This window comes from Marmota flaviventris, chromosome 12, assembly GCF_047511675.1.
Source record: "Marmota flaviventris isolate mMarFla1 chromosome 12, mMarFla1.hap1, whole genome shotgun sequence".
NCBI lineage: Eukaryota > Metazoa > Chordata > Mammalia > Rodentia > Sciuridae > Marmota > Marmota flaviventris.
In genome coordinates this window covers 96,733,546-96,757,162 of record NC_092509.1, presented here as the reverse complement: position 1 = coordinate 96,757,162, position 23,617 = coordinate 96,733,546, and the positions used below count along the sequence as shown (strand labels likewise).

Sequence of the window (23,617 nt, the reverse complement as noted above, 5' to 3'; positions counted from 1 at the left end):
CCAGGACCCCCAGATAATCCAGGTTAATCTCCCCATCCCAAGATCCTTAATTTAATCACAGCTGCAAAGTCCCTTTTGCCATGTAAGGGAGCACATTCACAGGTTCTGGGACTAGAGTGGGAACATCTTTGGGGCAGTGCATCACTCAGCCTGCAGAAGGGATCTGCTGTGTGCGGTTCCACTACTTCTCAAGTACATTGCAAACAGAACCATCCTGTGAAATACATGCTGGGATTTGCTTTTCAAGTTGAAGACACCAAGCAATTTGGGATACTGCCCCAAATCCAAGATCTGGGATACAAACCCGGGTCCCCGAGCCCTCGCTCGAGTCTGGCCTGCCTCATGGCCTTGCCTCCATTCTTCCCTCCCATTCACCTCTACTTCCTCTTTCCAGTCTGGGCCTGTCCCCCAGCTTCTTGGACAAGCTACAGCTGTTGTTTTCCGACTTGTCATGTGCTCCTGATGACAGTGTAGTCATAGCTTGATCTTGGGGGTGGCTGATGGAGCAAGCTGAGTGGCCGCCCTTAGGAGTCTTCTCTAAGGCCTTTTTCTTGCCCTTTTCAAAAAGGATTTCCGGGGCCTACCGTGCCAGGTACAACAGCATCAGGGAACACAGCCTTAAGCTAAAAACTACAGAACACTTTGAGTGGCACATGCTTTCTCAGACATATGGGCTATAGCATTGCAGGCAGTTAGAGAAGGAGTCCCAAACTCTGGGAACTTGTGACTTTCTCATTGGTACAATTTAAACTCCAGGGAAGTGGCAAAGGCAGCAACTTGAGCTCCCTGAGTAACCATGTATTATTAACCTTTGTTTCCTAGGCCTTGGGCAAACCTGGGCTTAATAAATATTTAAAAGTTGGGAAGAAGGTGAAGACCGGCTTGCCACAGGAGCAGCGTCTCAAACACACAAAGGGTTAAAAGTTAATGCATTGACTTGCCTGCCTCTATTCTACCTAGCAGCTGATGATGCTCTGTGTTTTCCCCTGTTGTTATTGGAAGAGGACCCTGTGTCCTGCCCCTGTTGCTAAATTACTCAACACAGGCTGCAGTTTAGGTTCTCAAAAAGATCAACAGGGACCCGAATCAATCGGAAAGCAAAGGACTTTGCTGGGGGCTGATGGTGCTCCTGGTACCTCTAATCACTGTATTCATGGTGAAGCTCAGTCAGGCCCGTGAGTACCCAAGTCCTCTGAGAGGGGCAAGGAACAACAGCTTTGCTTCCTAAAACTTGTGGTGAAAAATGAAACCAGGGGCAGAAACGTGGGTGCATTTCACTCAGGACTTGAAGGGGCAGTGGATGAGCTGGACAGTTGTCTGGCAAACGTTTTAGGGTTTTGAGGTCACCACCTTCTGAGGGGTTGGCAGCCATTCTGGAAAGACCTTCCTGGTAGCTTCCTCCTCCCTTTCCTGGGAGCTGCATCCTTTCTTTTCTGCTCACATCCTTGCCCTTAACTTTGTTTCTCCTCTTCTCTAACTTAGCAAATCTCACGGGGTTGCAGTTGCGTTCCAGGGGCACTGGACAGTGGACACGACCCATTGTCCACAGGTATTGTTTTTCGTCCTCACCACAAGCCCTGCCTGTAACTGGAGATCCAAGACAGATAAAAACCAGGCTCTGGGCTTGTTTACTGGACGTAAGAAACTTTAATCCACTAATCGATAGTAGGAAGAGGTTTTCATTGTTTAGGGGGCTCATGTCACTGGGAAACAGAAGCCTTCTGTTGCCCCCAGTGCAGGAGAGGCCCTTGGGGGACAGGAAGCACCAGCCTTCCTCTGCCCTAAGCAACCACTCTCCAGGCTGAAGGGGGTACTTCCGGGGGAGGGAGGCGGAAGGGGAGCCAGAACTCAGACGTGGCCCTACCCCAGCTGGTGACTGATGAACACGTCAGGAAGGAGCTCTTTCAAGTCATCTGTGTATGACTTCTACAAATACTGATTGATGGCCTACTGTGTGCTAGGCACGCAGTAGGATATGACAGCGAATAAGATAGACAGTCTCTGCTTCTGTGAAAATGTAACCCAGGAAATCTTGTCATTTAAGTCAGAAATGGGAAACATTGGGGATAAGGGTAAGAGGCAGAAGATGGGAAGAGGAAGGGAGAGGGGAGTTAAAGGGTAATATTTCTAGAAATTAAGAAGTTGATACATTACCTACGTTCACTCCTCAAGGAACTCTCCAATAACATAGAACAATGTTCCTTAAACTTATTATCCACTCCAATGTTTTCGTGTGTCCTTTTGGTACTCTAAGAAAATATTCCCCATTTAAAGATAAGGGCCTGGTGCCGTGGTGCCTGCCTCCCAGCTACTTGGGAGGCTGAGGCAGAAGGACTCACAAGTTCAAGGACGACCTGGGCAACTTAGCCAAAGGGAGGAAAAAAGGTCTTGTTTTTTTCTGCAGGCCTGGAGAGATGGACTAAACTTACGTAGTGAGCAGTCTGAATTGTAGGCAGGTCTTCTTTCAGTCCAGAGCTTTCCCCAAATACTATGGTGCCCCTGGATGTGAATACGTGGCCCTCGGGTACTTGGTGGAAAGGGAATTGAAATAAATGAGTGATGAAGGGTGGGGGAGGTCCCTTTGTGCTGCTTAGTCTCCTTTTGACTCCTTGGATTCCTTCCTTCCCTGTCCTGCTGTGTCCCCGAGGCCCATGGCTACAGACTGCATGGTCACCCAGGCTCTCTTACAGCTGATTTCGGGGTGGGGAGGGTCACCCAGTGCAAGACTCAGAGACGAGAGACCAGAGAGTGGGAGGAAAGGGAGGGCGAGATACGTCTTTCTCACACCTTCCCTTCTGCACCGCCTCTGGCTGTAGCCGGGTCCCTCCCCAGTGCAGTTGGCCTGAAATAGCCCTTCTTAAGGGTTCTCACTCCCACTGGGCTGAGGTAACTCTGTTTGCTGTTCTGATTTCTTCAACTCCAGAGGTGATAATGGCTTCCCATTGCTGCTAACCTCTGGGTGCCCCGCATCCTTGTTTGTTCCCTAGCCTTGCCCCTACCTGTGCAAGGTGTCCCTTCATTAAGGACCCTGGGTGGGATCTGTCTGGGGTAAAGGCCATTTCCTGCCAGGGCCCTGGCTGAACATTCCTGAGCCTTAAGTGTTATTAACAGGGAGAGACATGGGGTTACGAGAAGGGACTTGGTCCACCTGACATTTGTGTCTACTGCTGGCCCTGGATAAATGCTACTATACCGTGATAGACAGGAAACACAAGGAGGAGATACCACAGCGTGTGGGGTCACAACTCCAGGAAGGGTCAAAATAACTCCACTATCACTTCAGTGTTACTCTTAGCAACTCCACAGCCTTCGGGTGACCATTTCTTGCTTTATGTTTTTCTAGCTTCTGTTCCCAGTTCTATGATTTTTCTATTTCTAAACTCTCCCTTGTGAGGCTATCCTTAAAGCAGCGAGAGAGAGCCTCACTTTTCTCTTATTCCCCTGGCCCTACCTAATGTCCAGTAGGTACTTCATAAATGCTTCCAGAGTGAATTTATGTTAAAAAAAAAAAAGACCCTAAGAAATTGAAATTATCTGACTATGAGCAGTAGATAGTTTGGGCAGCAATAATGACTGCAAATTCAAACCAGTGGTTTGCTGTGTTTGCAGAATTGGTATTTTAAAAAGCTATTTCAACCAGGCATGGTGGTGCATGCCTGTAATCCTAGTGGTTCGGGAGGCTGAGGCTGGAGAATCTCGAGTTCAAAGCCAGCCTCAGCAAAAGCGAGGCACTAAGCTACTCAGTGAAACTGACTCTAAATAAAATACAAAATAGGGCTGGGGATGTGGCTCAGTGGCTGAGTGCCCCTCAGTTCAATCCCCAGTACTCCCCTCCCACCAAAAAGGGTATTTCATGCTTTTAAAATTCATCTTGTTTTTTTCAGCCTGTGTGAAACTGGGAACTGGTGGCAATGTGGGTGGACATAATCAGGCTGGGGACATGTACAAGATTTCTCTTGTGTAGCCATATGTGGTTTGTGTGTTTCATCTTGACATAACCAACGTCGGCCTCTTGATATTACTCAAATATTTATGGATGTGTTAATCTACTATGTCCATGCATTTCATGAATGATGGAGTCCTTCAGATATGAGGACCGATAATGGAGAAGCCCCCTAAGCTGCCAACTGGGCTAGAGTCAGAAGACAGGCTTGCAGATTATCTGCTTAGAAATGACCTTGAGTTCAAAGAGTTAACATGAGAAAATATGGGCATTTGCTATACACTTTATTAGACTTCAGTCTGTTTCCATGGAGCTGTTGCCAAGGTACATGCAATAGAAATGTCTCCAAGACAATACTTCACTCCCCTAAGGCCCTCTTCTTGGTTGAAATTGAATCTATCTAAATCTGAGAAATTTGACTAATTCACAGATTTTTCCTTTTCACTAGCTGAAATAACTATTTATTCTCACTTGACCTCAATCCTCTTATTCCAGGGGATTGCCAAGAACTGGAGGAGGGAACCCAGATGAAAGGTCAAACATACAACTCTTTAAACACTTCTCTCTTATGAAGCCTAAAGTGAGACAGATTACAACGTGTATTCTTTCTGACACCTGAATTTATATTTATTAGGGAAAACTTTTCAAGAGCATACCCAACAAATCACGTTCTGTTACAACTTCAATGGATCACTTAAAAAGCATAAGGTTCATAAAATTGGGATTCTTTTGGGAAATAGGAGATGTATGGTCATCATCATACCCAGAGGGTACAGAAAAAACCACCAGAGCTCATTCATTTATTCTCCAAAGCTCTACGGGGCCCCACAGTGTCCCCCCAATGTGCAAAGCACACACCTTCCTCAAGGACTTGGCTTACTGTGCTGTCTGGAAGGTTCCTCTTGCATGGCTCCCTCCTTCATTCTATGCACATATCTGCTCAGATATTACCTGCTCAGAGAGGCCTCTCCCGGTCCTTCTATCTAAGCTATCAACCTTCCCCACACTCTCTTGATTGCTTTATTTTCTATCGAGTTTTTATCACTGCCTGACCTTATATTCTATATTTGTATATTTCCAATATCCTTTGTAGAAATTAGCTCAGAGGGCTGGGACTTTGATTTGTTCATTGCTGTGTCCTTAGCAGCTAGACCTGGGCTTCCCAGAAATTCAGAAAATAATAAAATGATGTGCTGGTAACCTTCAAAAGAGTAGCCGCTGGCCAGGCGTGGGGGAGCACTCCTGTAACCGCAGTTCCTGGGAGGCTGGAGCAGGAAGATCGTGAGTTCAAGGCCAGCCTGGGCAACTAAGTGAGACTCTGTCTCAAAATAAAAACACAGGAGAGCTGGGGGTGTAATTCAGTAGTGATAGAGCACCGGAGGCCCTGGGTTTGCTCCCCAGTTCTAAAAAAATAAAGACCAAACCAACAACAGTAGCCTCCAAAGAGTAACTAAGAAGCCAAGCTGTCACATTTAGCACTTATAGCATCCCATTAAATTCCTGTCATTAGACAAGTTGTTAGGAGAGGGGACTGGCAGTTCCTGCTGCATGGAGAGCCATCCACATGGCTGCATTACTCCAGAAGTGTCCAGAGGTTCTCTTAACTAAAAATATCGCCTTCCACTTCTCCCCCTCATTCCCGCGATGCCTGAAATTCCAGCATAGTTCCCAGGAATCATAATCATTTTGACCTTATTAAGGCATCGGTCTACTTGGGAGGGAGAACAAATAAATTGAGTCAGGACTCTCGGCCACCTACAGGAAAGCCTGGAGCCTGGGCCCCAGGGACTGGGAGATCAGAGACAGTGAGTCCTCCTTGACACCAGGAGGCGGGAGAGAGCAGTTGATGCTTCAGGGACAGAAGCCCGAAGGAGGCTGGGTTGGGGAAACACCCCTCCTCTGATGAGGGTTAGGCGGCCTAAGGTAGAGAGATCAGATGGTGATTTCCTGTTCCTTCATTTATGGACTCTGAGGATGATCTTGGGCAATTTACTGAATCTCTCTGCACATATTTTCCATCTGTGGAATGGAGTCTTAACCTCAGAAGGTTATGGTAGAGAGTCAGTACAACCCCTGCTCATCGAGGGTCTGGAATGCTACCTGACACATGGTACTTGCTCAATAAATGCATAGAGTTCTGATGGTTATGATTAAGATGCGGCTGCCCTTGGTGACTCATTGAAGGCCACCTGATCTGCCACCTCCTCCTGGGAGCATTTCCCTGTGGTCATAGGAGAGCAGGGTCTCTGCCGTCTGAGCCGTGGGAGCACTCCAAGGTACCTCTCTGTGCTGTGTGTTTTACTGCATTGCATTTAGTTATGTTACACGTTTAGTTCCCCAACAACACCACGAATTCCTGGAGGAAAGAGCTGGTATCTGATTTGTTTTCACACGCCTCACCTGGTAGACAGTCAATAAATGTAAATTGCCCCTGGGGACAAATACCCGATAACACATAAGCAGTTATCTTATAATCCAGTGATTTTGGCACAGATATTTGTAAAAATGGCCCAGTTGGCTAATTTACAAATTCAAGGGACATAATTTAGGAGTATAAATTGGAGTCGCACCTGGTGTGGGAGCTGTTTGGTTGTGTTGGTCGGCCTCTCTAGCAATGTCTATCAGAGGCTAACGGGACAGGGCAGCAAATGCCCTTTGAGAAGCGGCTTGGCTGGATGGACGGAAGATCAAACTAAATCAGAGATGTTAGCCCATAAGTAGGCTGATGCTAATAATATGCTCATGAAAAGGGAGCGATAAACCCAATTTCCTAAGTATCTGATCAAGAAGAGAAAATCAGAAGATTAGACCTAATTGTATGAAATTGACATTTCTGTGGGGTCATATTAGTCTTTTCAAGTGATTCAACCTTAATAGTGATGTTAGAAACTTGAACATCCGGGCAACGTGTCCTAGTAGGATGTCAATTATCACAAGGTCTAACATACAGGGAGAGAGAGGGTACCATGGACTTACCCCTATCTTTTCTGCTCTGAGTTGCTGACTTCACATCTGTCAACTGACATCACAGCACGGCAAACATTTTGGAAGTCAAACTAAGAGCAAGTGTGACTTGTACCTGTGGCGCCACCAGATGGTAACAGGGCCCATGACTGTGATGTCCTAGAGTGGTGTCACACAGGTTGCCTGAGAGAGATGGACGGGCAGCCAGGCAGATGGAATCCAGCCTTTAGGGGCTGAGCAGCCTTTGAAGTCAAGGCTGGCTGGTGGAGAACAACTGCTCCCAAACCAGGAATTGAACTGAGATTGGGGCTGAAAAAGGTTGGTGTAGTGAACTTACTTCTATCTACCTCGTTTAATTCTACATCATGCAAACATTTATGAATTTATATTTTTATAAGAAACTAAGTGTGGGCGGGGTTGTGGTTCAGCCGTAGAGCACTCGCCTAGCACACGTGAGGCCCTGGGTTCAATCCTTAGCACCACATAAAAATAAATAAGTAAAGGTATTGTGTCAACTAAAAAATTAAATAAATATACATAAAAAAAGAAGAAACTAAGTGCTATAGTTTGGATCCTGAATGTCTCCCCCAACACCCATTTGTTAAAGACTTGGTCTCCAGTGCTAGTGGAAGACAGAGGAACTTTTAAGAGCTTGGATCTAGTGGGAGGTCTTCATATCATTGAGGACATCCCCCCAAAAGGGGATTGTGGGACCCCAGCCCTTTCCTCACTTTTTGTTCCTTGGCTGTTGATGAAAGCAGGTTTTCTTTAGGAACTCCTTCCATGATATAATGCCTCCTCACAGGCCCAAAACAACAGCATAATATGCCATGGACCAAAACCTCCCAAACTGTGACCCAATTAAACCTTTTTCTCTTTATAAGTTATCTCAGGTATTTTGTTATAGTAATGGAAAGCTGACTAACATAGTAAAATTATTTAAATTGTAAATATTGTATTGGGAGAAGAAGTTAGGAGACCTAGAATAAATCTTCCCATCATGAAAATAATGCCCCAAGTTGTTAGTACTTCTTTTTGCTTATTGGCATCTACCAGGAATGTAGACCCAGATATCATTATGGGAATTCCAGAGTCCAGGAGAAGTTCTACAACAGTCCAACTGAGCTTGGTAACACAGCTTTTAAAAACTTTTTTTCTTCTTTCTTCCTTCTCCTTTCTCCATTCTTTCCCTGGAATCTGCTTTCCATGAAGGTTTTTCTTATGAATAACTGTGGAAATGATTCCTTCCTCTTTCTTTCCCCTTCAATGTCTCAGCTTTAACCATAGCTTTCTTCCTGATCCCAGAACAGGCCAGGTTGCTCTTTCCTCAGGTCCTTTGATGGCCCCTCCTGCCTGGACTGCTGTTTCCAGATACCAGGTAGCCTTCCTCATTCCCTGAGGGCATGCTCAGAAGTCACCTTTTGAGGAGAACTTCCTGTCTCAAATTGTGTTGCCCATTCTGTCTGTCTCTCTCTCTCTCTCTCTCTCTCTCTCTCTCTATATATATATATATATATATATATATATATATATATATATATATGAATCTGTCTATCTTTCTTTCAGTTATATTGTCTGTCTTTCTTCTCTTCCACCCACCAGAGTGTAGACTCTAGGCAGGCTGACATTTTCTAGCTCTTGTGTTGCTCAGAGCTAGAAGAGTTGCCAGGCACTCACTGAATGTATAAATGGATGTTAAGAAAGTGTAGAGCTAATGCTCATGACTTGTTCTCCCTTTGGCCTCCAACTCGGAACAGTCGCACCTCCAGAATAACCACAGACCCTTTCCCGATATGGAGAAACAGAGCTGTTCAAAAGCAGTAGCAGGCCCCAGCATATCCACCCTTTGGCAGATTCTAGATCAGATGTAATCTGGATTTTGACTGTTCCCTGTGTGCCAGGCTTCCCTTGAATGAAAAGTATTTTGAAACTGTAAGTTCCAGGATAAATAGATCCATATTCATTTTTGCATACTTCATTATTCCAAGGCAGAAAAATCAAGTGCTTCACCGACAATTTGATCCTCCAAGTATTTACCAGCTTCCTACTTTGTGCCAAGCTCCTTGCACTAGACCTTGCAGGAAATGCAAAGGAAAAGAGCTAAGTCCCAGTTCTTAAGTGCCTTAGGATAGAGAAGTAGGTATCAGATAAGCAAAGGTAAGCAGCATAGAAGCCGACTACGGTAACTGTTGGTTCTGTGATAGAACTCATGCTTCTGCTTCAATCTCTGGCTCTGGTTCTTTAAGAGCCAACATTTTTATGTGAGAGCCTAGAGGTTTCTGCTGTCTTCCCTCCCAACCCCAGCTCCATCCACCACAGGAGGAGAAAGGGGGAAGTAAGAGGTCAAACAGTACAAAGGGTCACTGGAGCTCTTATGCTACCCAAGCCTCAGGGAAGACCAGCTTCCATCTTGCTCAGAACTGCTGCTGACTTGCAGGATTGAGGCCTTTGGGGAGGGAGATCAAGCAATTTGGTCCACCAAATAGCTACCAATTGCCCATTCCAGCTCGAATAGCTGAGAGAGAGAGAGAGAGAGAGAGAGAGAGACAGACACTGCCTTTATAGAACTGGCACAATCAGGCAGAAGGACCCCGGGAAGGAGCATCCCCAATCTAGGTAAAGGTGCTCTTGCCTGTGGTTTGTTGGTGCTCAGACTTGATATGCACATTATAAATTCTTTCATAAACAGAGTGTTGGTCAGCTTTCCTTCACTATGACAAAAGCCTTAGGTAATCAATTTATAAAGATAAAAGATTTATTGTGTCAGGTGTCCCAACATCTCCTTCAAGGACGTGTCCCCAATGACCTAAGACCTCCCACTAGACCCCACCTCTTAAAGACATACTGGGGACCAACCCTTTAATGCAGGGGCCTTTTGGGAACATGTCAGATCCAGACTATAGCAGGCAGTTGAGAGAAAACAAAATTAAAAACCAAATTGCTCACATAGAAACGAACCCAACCATTTTGGGAGCTGATTTTTTAAAAGTCTGAATTTTTTTTCTTAACTATGTGCTTATAAATGAAAAAGAAGGAATGAGCATTGTTAGGTGTCTTTAGCCTGGGGACTAGGAGGCTGACCTTGGCAGCAGGTTCTCTGCATGAGGAAGACCCCATCAGAAGACCCGAGTGAGTTCCCAAAGCAGCTGGCAAGTTGGGGTTGAGCAATCTGGAAAGACTCTGGGGAAGTGGTGTCTAGTGCAGCCATCGGACACAGGCTGCGGGGAGCTGCTACCCCCCCATCTGTGCCCCTCCCTCCAGCCACACTCCGGGCACCCAGAACCTAGAGTTCCCGTTAGGTCACTCAGGGCTGTGTGGCCTCCTCACTTGTCCATCGCCTGAAGGGTGGAGTGTGCTGCTTGTGAGGCCCTGCTGGACCTGAGGGGTGACCAGAAGGCTGCATTGTGGACAGAGCCTGAGTGGGAGTTCAGGGGTATTTAAATATGTGCACAGGCCCTTGGCAGGCCCAGAAGTGGGAAGAGAAGGAGGTGGGTCCCAGGTCGAGGGCCAGGGGCTGAAGGACACAGGTCAGCTTTCTCTGTCTGTGTCGCTGCATTCAGGTCTAGAACTTCACAAAGTCTGAGATTTTAAAATTTGGATTTGTCCGTCAGGGTCATATGGAGAGCTATTCCTAAATGTCAAAGTATAGGACGTATTTAACAGTTTGCTTGATTTATTCTTCTTACATATATGGATCTCTGGGCATGTGGACCTCCATTCATCCTTTCCACTTAGCCATGTAATTGTCAGAGCTGGTTCCAAGAGTGTCTTTGGAGATGGGTTTTGATGCCTGGGATGGATTTATTTATTTTATTTCACTTTTTTTTTTTTTTTTTTTTGGTATCAGGGATTAACCCAGGGGTAATTAACCATTGAGCCATATCCCCAGCCCTTTAAAAAAATATATTTATTTAGCTGTAGATGAACACACAGTATCTTTATTTATTTTTATGTGGTGCTTAGGATTGAACCCAGTACCTCACACCTGCGAGGTAAGTGCTTTAAATAGTAAAGCTACAGCCTCAGCCCCACCCAGCCCTTTTTATTTTTTATTTTGAGACAGGGTCTTGCTGAGTTGCTTAGGGCCTCACTGAGTTGCTGAGGGTGGCTTTGAATTCTTGTACCTCCTGCTTCAGTCTCCCTAGTCACTGGGATTACAGGTGTGTGCCACCGTGCCCGGCTCTGGGAAGGACTTAGATGGGGCAGAATGGCAGGAGGTAGCAAGAGGAAAGGCTGAGGTGGGTGTTTCCTGACAACAGCAAGCAGAGCCACGTGCCTTCTGTCTGCCGGCTCTTTGGCATGGCACGACACGGAGGCCTTCTCAGCCTGGGCTCTGCATACCTCCCAGGTGTCATCGTCCCAGTCCCCTCTGTGATGCTGTGCACAGCTGTCCGAGGCTATCTGGTTCCCAGAGCACAGCTCTCAGACTTCTTGGCTACACGCATGGCTTCCCCTTCTCCCACTGTTCTCCCTTCTGTCCCCTCCCTGTCCCTTCGCCGGCTCACCTCCTACCTGTCCCAAGATATCCCTTAAGACTTGACTTCTCTGGAAAGTCTCCCCTGAGGTTGCAGGCCAGCAGGTACCGTGCCACTTTGAAGCCACCTTGTCTGACTCCACTAGACCCTGAGCTGAGGTCAGTGGGCGTGACAGAGACCAAACCCTTGCTTCATTTCAGTTGACTTTTAGCCCTTACTCATAATTGCAATCCTTATAGTGATATTTATCCAGAAGAAAAACTAGAAAAAAAAAATAAGAAAGTGGATAATAAGGGTGGTTTGGTATAAAACCAGGAAAAGCACATTGTTTTAAATTTTTGTTTTCCCCCTCAGAAGGCCTAAGTCCTTATGGAGGTTTTCACTCTGCCTGACCTGATGTGTGAGTGTGAGTGAGTGTGTGTGTGTGTGTGTGTGTGCGTGCGTGTGTGTGGAGTGGGGGGTCCTTGTCTATCCACCTGGGGCTTGGTTGGTAAAACAAGGGAATTGGGGTATCATGGTTTTCTGATCTTCTCGGAGCTCCCTCAAGCGCAGCCCTGGGAACCCCAATGAGTGGTTTGGGGCCTTTCCCCCCAAGGCTAGAGCAGCATGTTATACTTTGCTTATAAGTTTGGTTACTTAAAAAACTTTACCCTGGGGGCTGGGGTGGTGGCTCAGTGGTAGAGCGCTCACCTAGCATGTGTGAGGCCCTGGGTTCGATCCTCAGCACCACATAAAAATAAATAAAATAAAGATTAAAAAAAAAAAAACTTCACCTTAAGATTCAGACATGAAAAGTTCCCAAGTCATGGCTACAGCCCTAAAAGGCTTTCCAGGTATAATTCCCAGAGTTCTAGAATTCTGTAAGAGGAAATAGCATCTGGGGCCCATAAGTCACAGTGCCACTGAGTGCGGAGCCCCGGTGGGGAGTCACCGAAACATATAGTGTGGCTTTGCGTCGTCTGGGACTCTCACTGTCTCCCTTCCTTGCCTCCTGCCCAGGAACACACTCTCTGAGATACTTTCGCCTGGGTGTTTCGGATCCTGGCCACGGGGTTCCTGAATTTATCTCAGTTGGGTATGTGGACTCCCACCCTATCACCACATATGACAGTGTCACTCGGCAGAAGGAGCCGCGGGCCCCTTGGATGGCGGAGAACCTGGCGCCCGATCATTGGGAGAGGTACACTCAGCTGCTCAGGGGCTGGCAGCAGATGTTCAAGGTGGAGCTGAGGCGCCTGCAGAGGCACTACAATCACTCAGGTGTGTCTGCGAGGGGATGAACGAGCTCCCTCGTGGTCCCTTTCTAGCAGAGTCCCTGGGCTGACGGTGGCCAATGTGAGCATTCGCTGACTTGCATTCTCCATGGCTTTTGGCAAATCTGCTTGATGGAGTTCAATGCCTACCATCTGTCCTATGCACCTTCCAAATTGTCCTTCTCTTCCCCAGCAACCTTTTGTCATCTGACCCCCCTATCCCCATCTCATTGCCATCTCACCTTCTGATGTGTGTCTCCCTTCTAAATTTGCCCACTGGGTCTCATTTCCTGGTGGCCAGGCTCAGCCATGTGCTTGCTTATGCACGACTGACTACATTAACTTTCCAGGGGATATTTCTGGCTCCTGCACCTCTTTCTCCTCCACTGCACTCATAATAGCCACAAAGTTTATCAATTAATCGCTCCCGAGACAGGCTAACTTTCCAGGGCAAGAGTTATCACATTGCTTGGGCATGCAGTAGGTATTCCCCAAATATCTGTTGATGGGTGGGCTTATGTAACAGCAACCTCCTGAAGACCCAGCAGTGTCTTGCAGGCCTGTGGGGTCCCATAAACTACAGCAGAGGATGCTTCCAGCCATGCCCCGGTCATGTCACCTAAGAGCCCCCTCTGCCCTGCGCCTGCCCTTTCATGCTTCTGTGTCCAGGGCTTCACACTTACCAGAGAATGATTGGCTGTGAATTGCTGGAGGATGGAAGCACCACGGGATTTCTCCAATATGCATATGACGGACAGGATTTCATCGTCTTCAATAAAGACACCCTGTCCTGGATGGCAGTAGATAATGTGGCTCACGTCACCAAACGGGCATGGGAAGCCAATCAGCATGAGTTACAATATCAAAAGAATTGGCTGGAAGAAGAATGCATTGCCTGGCTAAAGAGATTCCTAGAGTACGGCAAAGATACCCTGCTAAGAACAGGTAACAAGAGAGAATTCCCAGCAAAATCGGTTTTATATATAACTTCTTCCTGTGTAGGTGACATTCACCCTGTGCTGAGATAACTTTCCCTGGTTATTTTTTTAGCAGCAGCTTGACAAAATTTAGCAGTTCCATTTGTCATGACAGACTGGAGTACCTCCAAGGACACCTTGACTTGGGGGATCCAGTGAGGCAAATCTTTCCATCTCCTGTCACGGATAAGTCGGAAGATACTTTCGGAGGTGGGATGATTTTTACAAATTGTTCAAGAGCTAAGGGCTCCGACAATCCCATTTTGAGTAAAAATATCTGGGTTTATGAAGAAGACAAACTGAAGGTCTTTGCTTCGCTGGCAGATGAATGCTGTAATTCCATCGGTTGGCTTCTAGTTAATACAGAATTTTTCATGTATGAGCTTATTCAAGGTAAATCGCATCAGAACGGTGCTGCAGGAAACTCCTAGACGCGATGCACTCACTCCCACAGGAGTCATCTCCAGTGGAGGGACTTTCCTGGAGTCCCAAGGAGGAGTGTCTAGGCCACAGTTAGGAATCAGTGCTTCTGTCTAAAAGCACAGGTCTTAGAGGTGGACGAGGGGAGTTTGACTTTGACTCTCCCCTTCGTAAGCTGAGTGACAAACTTATTCAAAGTGGCTCAAAGAGGGAAGCCATCCGAAGGCAGGAATCAGGCCTGTGTGGGGACCTGAGGAGTCAGAACCGATGAATGGCCTTCTCCACGGAGGTGGGGCAGCCAGTGCACAGCTCATATCCCCATGGCTTCACCATTTCAGAAGAACGGGCCACTCTCTCTCAGCATTAGCTACTTAAATAAATAGACAGACAAATCAAAGGAGCACTTAGAGGCCCCTGGTGCACTGGGCAGGGGCCGGGTCAGAACCAGCAAAGAGAAACTGACCAGCCCTGTAGTTTAGACGATGCTGGGGAGGGAATTTAGTTTGGTACTTGCTGGAGGAGGGTGCAATCAACTTCCAAAATACATTGTTGTTTAGCGGTTCATAATGTCAGAAAAGGGATGAGGCTAATTGATGCCAGACCTACAAAGCAATAATTTTGAGTAAAATAAAAAGCATAATTCTGCCTACCTCACAGAAACTGGTATGGAATAATGTATATGAAACACTTTGTAAGCTGTGGAGCTCTGTTCACATACTCAATGTTGTTACTGTTGCCTGACTGAAGACTGTCTGACAGCTTAGGATGTGGTTGACATCTGTGGCCACCTTGGGGTTATACAGGATGCTTCATCACTAAGATATTTTCTGCTGAGCCTAGGCAGTAGGAAGAGGGGCAATGTGGGACACTTCCTGACCTTGATCTGTGACCTTCTTAGCCTTTGACTACAAACACAGAGAACCTTCACTTGCCAGGCCTGCTACACTGTGGAAAAGGTGGGGAAGCCTGAATGCAGTTGCTATGAATTGGGATGGTTCATCCTAACCCTGTTGATTCTGTCTGATATGAGGAGCTCCTTGGAGAAACAAGGGGGGCCCTGGGTGGTGTAGAAAGTTCAACCTCAAGGAACTGCTTCCCACTCCAAGCCTCCTCTCAGTCTACTATCAATGTCCTAATGGGGTCTCAACCCATATGGTCAGTGCCTAGGAAAAGATTTCAGATTAATTTCTTACAGGCACTGTCAATAAGAATTCCCTCCTGATGGCATTTATATTTTATTTCTAATGTTTGAAAGCCTTTTTCTACATCTAAATGTCATGCCTCAGGAAAGACAAGGAAGGCATTGTTGAGGTGAAGGCTCTTCCCTGTATCAGTAGTGGCAGATAATAAGTTGTGAATGAGGAGGTGAATTTTGAAGTTGAGCAGCAAATAGGTCTTCCAGTTGGTATGGGTGGTCTCTATATGGATCTATGACCCCATTTCAGCCAGAAATGTTAAGGACAAGAAAGCAAAGTCACAAATGGACAATTCCTTGTTGTCACTGCCAAAGCCCTTCTAAGATATGAATTTCTGTAGCCCTTTTGGGAAAACAACTATGACATAATCTAATACATATGTTTATATCTGATAATAAGTCATCAAGGTGTCAACCTGAGCACACAGGCATTTTGGAGCCAGAGTTGAGCTGAGATGCTGTGTCATTCATTGCCATCAAATTCGAAATTGAGATCAAGGAATACTGAGTTCTAATCTCCAATCTCTCGCAGAATTATTTATCAGAAATAATCACTTACCCATATTATGGCTCAGTTTTTCTTGATACATAAAGGTATTCCATAGGTTAACTGTAAATAATCCCAATAATTTTCCAAATACTCAAAGCTGTGTGGACAGACTATGGCTTAACTCCACCTTTTTCATTTCCTAGCACACCGCCCTAGTAGTATACAATAATTTAACTTTGTTATTGATGAACCTGGGTTCTGGGTCATTCCTGGTTTTAGATGTTTCCTGCAATGAAGAAAATTATTTGGAAAACCTAGTTGCCAAGTTTTAATGTTGTTTGCTCAGTATCCAAGACATTTCTATTAAACTGTAGTTTTTCCTCCTAGAGCCCCCACTGGTCAGAATAAGTCGCAAAGAATTTTTTCCGGGGATTACAACTCTCTTCTGCAGAGCTCATGGATTTTACCCTCCAGAAATTTCCATGATATGGAAGAAAAATGGGGAAGAACTTGTCCAAGAAGTGGATTATGGAGACATCCTTCCCAGCGGGGATGGAACCTATCAGACGTGGGTGTCAGTTGAACTGGATCCACAGAGCAGGGACATTTACTCCTGCCACGTGGAGCATTGTGGCCTCTACGTGGTTCTTCAGGGCCATCAGGGTAAGGATTAGGTGGTGGCTATCTGGAGAGTGAGAATGAGGAAAGAAGATGAGCAGGAAGCCATGCCAGCTGTCAAGGAGGGGAGGGTGGATCACTACCCAACTCAGTGTGCTTTAGAATGAATGGGTCTTTCAAGTCAGTGGTTCTCACACTGTTTGGTCCCAAAGCTCTTTTTCACTCTTACAAATCATTGCAGACCCCAGAGTTTTATTTATGTGGACCATACCTATTGCTATTTACTATATTACAAATTAAAACTTTTAAAAAAATTAAACACCAGAAAATACACACACATAGTCTATTAGCCATCATATGATGAGAAATGACAGTAAGAAAAGTAGTGTTGGGCTGGGCATAGTGGTGCATGCCTGTAGTCCCAGCAACTTGAGAGGCTGAGCAGGAGGGTCACAGGTTCAAAGCCAGCCTCGGCAACTTAGCGGGAATGAAAAATAGAAAGGGCTGGGGATGTAGCTCCGTGGTAGAGTGCTCCTGTACTGTACTGTACTGTACAATCCCCAGTATCGTAAAAAAAGAAGAAGAAGAAGAAAAACAGTGTTGGATTTCCTGATGAGTACAGGGACAAAAGTCCCTGAAGTTATCAGGAGGGAAAGGACACTTGTGGATTTTCTTCATCTGCTTGCTTCCAGAATCGGAATCCATCCTTCTGGTGATGAAAGCTGTCTTTGGGGCCATTGTCCTCACCATTGTCCTGGCTGGAGTTGGCTTCCTGGCCTGGAGAAGAAGGCCCCGAGGTGAGAGGTGTAGGGAAGAATTCTAGGGAGCTGGAGATAGTCTCTTGCCTTTAGCTCCTGAGGATTTTGTTTTCTGTATCTGCCACTCTGAGCTCCGCGTAGAAATGGGTCCGCCCTAGTTCTGGGATTGTAGAGGACCTGGGGTAACTCTCCACTACAAAGGGAATGCTCACTATAAATAACGCTTGCAAGGGGAGTGGTCTGTTTTCCTAAGTCAAAGATCTGGTGATCTTGATCTGTCTTTTGCCAAGCCATATCCTTATTAATAATTACCATGGACTTCTGTGGGAACATTGCACTTTGTTTCAAAACTACAGTCATTTGTAGTTTTGACTTTGACAGTGATTTCTCTTTCCCAATCATATGAAAATCCTTTTCCTTCTAAATTTGTTTTTCAAAACATGAAATGTGTAAGAGTGGATACCTTTGAAAAATGGGATGTGGGATAAGGAAAAGGGGAAGGAGGAAAAGGCGATATGTAGGACCTTGACACTGTGGAAAAAATACACTCATTCCTTGAGTATGCATGAAATTCCTGCCGTGTTCAAGGAACTGTACTGGCAGCTGGGAGAGACGATGAAAAAAGACAGACCTGATCCCTGCTGTCATCCAGCCTCTAACGAAATTCACATGAAGGGCACCTCGATACATCACAAAATGGCCTTATCATGTCTCGTAAGGTCATTTGCTGCCTCTGGTTTTACTAGTTGCTCCAGTGGATCACAGCCAATCTTGATCAAACCTCAATCATGACTTAGAACCCAGGTGGGTCAAGAGCTTGGCTTGGCTTTATAGCCACAAACTTTAACCCAATTTAGGAGTTGCTGTACAAACGTATGTTAGTAGATCCTAGTACAACCAAACCCCTTTACTAGAAAATCAACTCAGAATTAGTGGGTCATTACTATTTCCTTTATAAATAAAGTTCAGCACTAATCTCAATAAATGAAAGTTGCTGAAGAAAAAACATTTTTTTGTTAACAATTACATACCTCTGTCAGGAATGATGCAGACTGAGTCCCTGTCTTTTATCTTGTGGACTTTATGAATTTGAGTTGAAATTTATGAAGTACTAAGAGAATCTTAACTAAGCAGGCTATACAATCTGAATATGCCTGCTCCTCAGGTTTTGCCGAACATTGTATACTTTATTTTTGAGTGTGAGGAAGTATATGTGTATCTGAACAAAAACATCTTTTCCTTTCAGAGCAAAATGGAGTCGTTTACCCTTCCACACGCATCCATGAATGCAGTTCTCCCTCCTAGGAACCACACAGTCTCTTCTGTTTCTCCTGCTCTCAAGTCCAGTGATTGAGGATCGTGACCGCAGCTACAACATGTCTTGGCATTAAAGGGTTGAGTAATTATGGCAGAAAGATGGGAACCACTACATTTTCTTTGCTCTTTGGCTCCACAAGGACTGTCAGCATTCAGTCTCTTTTGATGGACTCCTTTATCACATGTGGCTTTAAGTACAGCTTCTCTCATGACATGGCACTTTTCTACACCCCATTTCTCAGTGATGATTCTCCAACATTGGAGAATCTCAGAGCTGGAAGGAACCTTTTCATCCAGGACAGGAAATGATCTTTTACGATGCCTTAGACTCCAGCATCCGGTCTCCACTTAAACACCACGTGATGGGCACCTCGATATATTACAAAATGCCCATTCTTGTCCCTCTTCTTTTGTGAGAATTTTCACTGTGCGAGAACATTGAATATCATGGGCATCTTGATTGTGACCTTACCATAGGTAATACAACCTCATGAGTGGCCAGAAGTTTTTACAAGAGCCTGTGAATGGCCTGATCATTTTACACATAGCCTAGCCTGAGAGAAAGCAAAAGTCCCCTGTTCTTCATGGCTTCTCTGCCTGGTAGTTTGGAATCTTAAAAATATGGCCTGGTTGGATCTGTGGAGGTGGCTTCACCTTTCCTGTCTTTTGGAAATTAAAACCAATACTTATCAAACATATTGTCACCTCCAGTGGAACCATGGAGATCTAGACCTAACTGTAATGTTTAAATGTAAAATGATAGTATGTGTATGCCTCAGAAGAAGGTTCAATTCTTTCTTTTATCCTTCCTTTTTTTTTTTTTCATGCTGAGGATCAAACTCAGGACCTTGCACATGCTAGGTGAGCACTCTACTATTGAGCCTACACCCTTATCTCCAGAAGGTCCAATTCTTATTTCTGTCTCTTCTATACTGATTTATTATAACTGGGTTTGACTCACCTTCATACATATGTGCTGAGACTAAAGGGAAGTCCCCTTGTGAGAATTAATCATTGATTCTCCTTACTCTTCCCAACCCCCAAAGTCCTCACCTTATTTACCTCCTGTCCTGCTGTGTGAGGCCACTGGCTCAGGAGTTGCCAGTCACATACTTGTCTGTCTTAATTCTCTGACCCTGTTCGACTGCATGTGTCAGACCTGATACTTATTATCATGGCCCCAGCTTTGACAAGTGGCTTTGAACATGCACCTTAGGCTTCATCTCTGCTCTCCATTGGCCCAGACTGTAACTTCAAGCGTCAGAGCCAGAGATAAAAACACTCAGTGTGGCAGCCTCCACTGTCCCCACCTAATTCCGTGGATTAACCTCCCACCGTACAGGGCTCTTTCCCAGGGCCTGTTGAGTTGTATATGAGGACAGTTGTGTTTTTTTTGTTTTTAGTGTTGCCATGGGCAATTTCCATACCATCTTTTAGCCTTACACTTGCACTGAAAAGAGAATATGTATGAGTTTATTTCTGGAAGAATGGTTTCTTACAATCTGATTAGTTAGGATGTAGTATATTTTTGGTTGGGCACTTAAAGTGATACAGGTGACATAACTGTGTAGCTGTCTGACTCTCCAGCTTCATGGTGCTCTCAACAAAGACAGAGTATCTGAAAGCCTCTTTGTCCACCCCAGGCTGTGCCCTAGGTCTAAAACAATAATAGACCCAAATGGATGAAGGGGTGGGGGGCAAAAAGAATGTCTGCAGTTGCAGCATTTCTGTGTCTCCCCAGGGGATTTTATAATACAAAAAGTTGTAAAGAGGTGACTTTTTTTTTTTCAGTATTTGAGAGCCAATCCAGGGCCTCACACATGCCAGGCAAGTGGCCTATCATTCAGCACATCCCCAGACCTATAAAGAGGTAATTTTGTTAAATGTCTAAAATTTAGGGCTGGGATGTAACTCAGCAGCAAAGTACTTGCCTATCTAGGCCCCAGATTTGATCCTCAGCACTGCAGAAAAACAAAAACAAACCCAAAAAACTAAAATTTTAAAACTCTTACTATCAATGGTTCAAATTATACTACTTCTTAATAACTTTAGACTTGTCACTTCATTAGTTCATATTTGCTGATTGTAGATGCTCAGTAATCAGAATGTATAAAATATTTGGTATCATAATCCAAATATGAGAAAACGAAGAGCTGTGTTATCATCACACTCTGTTTTGTCTTTAAATTGTCTTTACTGAATATTTTTGATCAAGAACATTAGATGAAGAACTTGTTTACGTCTGTTCTTTCTTTTTTAAAAACTACCATATATTCACTGTTTTCTTTTTAAGCACACAAGACCACAAGACCAAAACACCGTGTACTGAGTGGCCGATGTTACCAGGCAGGGAGGGAAAGTGGTTGGAAGAGCAGCTTGAAGCCAGACCAGGTTCTCCTGGCCACACTCCCCCGGCCTCTGCTTCCTCTTGTTCCCACAACTTCCACGTTCCGACTCTCTCCTTACTTCTGAGGAACTTCTTGGTTTTTCCTCTTCTATTTTTGGTCAGGCGAGAGTGTTTGCACTTGTGGTCGTGAGAAACAGCCATCCACTGGGGAGGCCAGCTGGCCATTTTCTGGCAGAGTCTGACAGAGTGGTCACACCTTATTTTGATCTCCACTGTCTGGGGTTTTTGTCCTCCTGTGTTCAGGTCAAGTGTCCCCTTAGGTGATCAGATGGATACAGAAAGTGGAGTGCCAATGTATTAAGGTGCTGTCAGAAAAAGAACTGCCCAGTGGGCCAAGTGGGATTTGTGCCAGCGGGACAGTCTACCTAAGAAACACCGACTCACAGCTGGAAGAGTGCTTGGTGACCCCGGAATTGGGGCAGGGGGATACATTTTTGCTTTGTAGTTCCTCTTTTCTGGGGTTTGCTATTTTTTCACACACAGTTTATTGGTTCACAGAATGTAGTCCAGGGAGGAGAAGGGATTTATCCCAAAGTTCATGCAGTGGTCAGCAAAGCTGGAGGGGGCACAGGTCGCCCATCTCTAGCCAGGTATTTTCCAGTTGACCACATTGCCATTCTTAGAGGATGATTCTCCACTGCCCTTTCTGAAATGCCTTCACCTCCTTTCTTTCTCAGGACATTCAATCATTTGCCTTTTATCTCTCTGCATCTCCCTTTCACTCTGGGCTCCCTTTCTCTAACACCCTTCTAGCCTCTGCTTGTCCCAAGGCCTTCTGACCATGTAACAAATCCCCAAACACAGTGATTTCAATAATCATTTTATTATCTTTCACAGTTTCTGCAGGTCAGGAATCTGAGTAGGGCTTGGGTAGACAATGCTGGCTTGTGGCCTGTCAGTGGATTTGCAGGCAAAGAGGTGGCCGGAAGGAAAGTAGTACAGGACTAGAGCAGCTGAGGTCCTGGCCAGGCGTCTCTCTCCATATTCAGTCTCTCTCTGTAGGTTCCTTTGGGCTTCCTTACATCATGGTGGCCTCAGGACAGTCAGACTGCTTATAAGGCATCCAGCTTCCTCAGAGCCAGTTTCCTGAGAAATCAAAGCAGAAATGCATAGCACTCACATAGTGTCACTCCTGCCGTCTCTAATTGGTCAAGGAAATCACATTCGGCTCAGCTTCAAGAGGACTGTTGACGTTTCAATGGGGAAGGTTGCTGAAGTTACACTGTGAGGGGAGTTGTAGATGGGAGCCCCTCTTTGCCCTCTTAGCTCTTCCTCTGGAGCCCAGGACTTCTGATGCCATCTTTGATTCTCAATAAGAAGGTCAAGTTCCACCAAAGGGCAGATGCTGATGTCTTTCAGCTCAGACCCTGGGATCCTGAGGTGCCCTAGATGGAAGACTGGTGGAAAGACTGAGGGCGAAGCCTAAACTGTGGCTCCAGGGGCGTCACTGAGGCCTCTTTCTTCAATAAGGTCCCTCTTGCTTCCCCACAGCTGGTGTGGCTGAATAAAAAGAATACTAAATACAGCCACTTACCTGAGGGGCTTACCATATAGAAAGATGAAGCCATAGGTACCACTAAATGGATCTTCTTTGTGAATCTTGTTTGATTACAATATTAAATTCTGACCATTTATTTTGTTTCTAGCTTGTGAACCAACCGAGGGCATGAGCAGGGGCACAACTAATCCATGAAGGACATTTGCGGGTGAACATGGTCCCAGGCCAGGTCACATGGCTTGGCCAGTAGCACAGAGAGTGAATATTGACCATGGTTGCCCCCTCAGTGGGTTGTGGAGGGCATAACCCAACATGGTAGCTCTAACCAAACCATTAGAAAATAGATGGAAATTGGCTGTATGCTGTACGCTAAAATGAATGAATTATTTTGGAAGAGAGGGGAAATAGAGGAAAAACAAACAAACAGGTCAATTCATCCAAAATGGCAGAATTAGAGCCCCGTGTAGTCTATAAAAAGAGTTAAAATTATCTAAAAGGCCTTACATAATCCTATCACAGTGTTTATTTATGGCAATCTATTTTAAAAATGTTTATGTAATATTACACAGTCTGCGTGATGCCTTGTATGTCGTAGAAACTCACTAAATACTTCTTGAATGAACCAGTACAGCATTTTAATTAGTAAGTCTTCATGTACCAGTGCAGAAGAACAGTGTCATCTTACCGGTGAAGTCATGGAAGGGAAATAGCCCACCGGGATCATGTGTCATTCCGGGTGCCTAGGATGAACCATTCACAGACTAAGCTGAATTCTTCAAAGTTTTCAGCAGTATTAACATTTTTTTTTTGAGATGTTGATGGACCTTTAGGTTATTCATTTATTTATATGTGGTGCTGAGAATCAAACCCAGGGCCTCACACATGCTAGGCAAGTGCTCTACCACTGAGCCACATCCCCAGCCCAGCATTAACATTTTTGTCTAATAAACTTTATATGTCTTTGTAGTGTCTGTGTGTGATTAAGCACCCCAAACATTCTAGGGACCTCCCACCCCACCCCCCACATATTAAGGACAAGTATATAATTCACAGATTCTTGTATGAGGCACCACTATTCTTGAGAGCTGTAAGAAGAGGTGCTGAGATATGAATTCTCAGCCATCTTGGGGGTCCAAATATCTGGTACTTATGTTTGTTATTCCCAAGGCCAACAGAGCTATATAGTACAGTCTGGGTTTTCTTTTCTGTCATTGGAGTCTTTGGTTAATGAAAGTTCTTTGAATACAAATTTTACTAATTCTTATCCATCTACTTAAGCTAGGAGGTCTATGAAGTGGCTTC

At 45.2% G+C, this 23,617-nt stretch overlaps 1 protein-coding gene across 1 annotated transcript; it reads left to right on the top strand.

Annotated features, from left to right (window-relative positions):
* The first annotated feature begins 1,035 nt into the window (after nucleotides 1–1,035).
* Nucleotides 1,036–23,281, top strand: LOC114092368 (major histocompatibility complex class I-related gene protein). The gene is made up of 6 exons (XM_027934934.2): nucleotides 1,036–1,175; nucleotides 12,382–12,642; nucleotides 13,305–13,580; nucleotides 16,105–16,380; nucleotides 17,028–17,132; nucleotides 18,340–23,281. Exons 1-6 carry the CDS (start codon nucleotides 1,121–1,123, stop codon nucleotides 18,396–18,398), a joined length of 1,032 nt encoding a protein of 343 aa, XP_027790735.1. The 5' UTR covers nucleotides 1,036–1,120; the 3' UTR covers nucleotides 18,399–23,281.
* The last annotated feature ends 336 nt before the right edge of the window (nucleotides 23,282–23,617 follow it).

Excerpts from the sequence above, each read along its gene's own strand:
- LOC114092368 (XM_027934934.2), top strand. The coding sequence starts at position 1,121 with ATGGTGCTCCTGGTACCTCTAATCACTGTATTCATGGTGAAGCTCAGT. Across the intron at positions 1,176-12,381 it reads GGTGAAGCTCAGTCAGGCCC|GAACACACTCTCTGAGATAC; the intron begins GTGAGTACCCAA and ends CCTCCTGCCCAG. Across the intron at positions 13,581-16,104 it reads AGATACCCTGCTAAGAACAG|AGCCCCCACTGGTCAGAATA; the intron begins GTAACAAGAGAG and ends TTTTCCTCCTAG.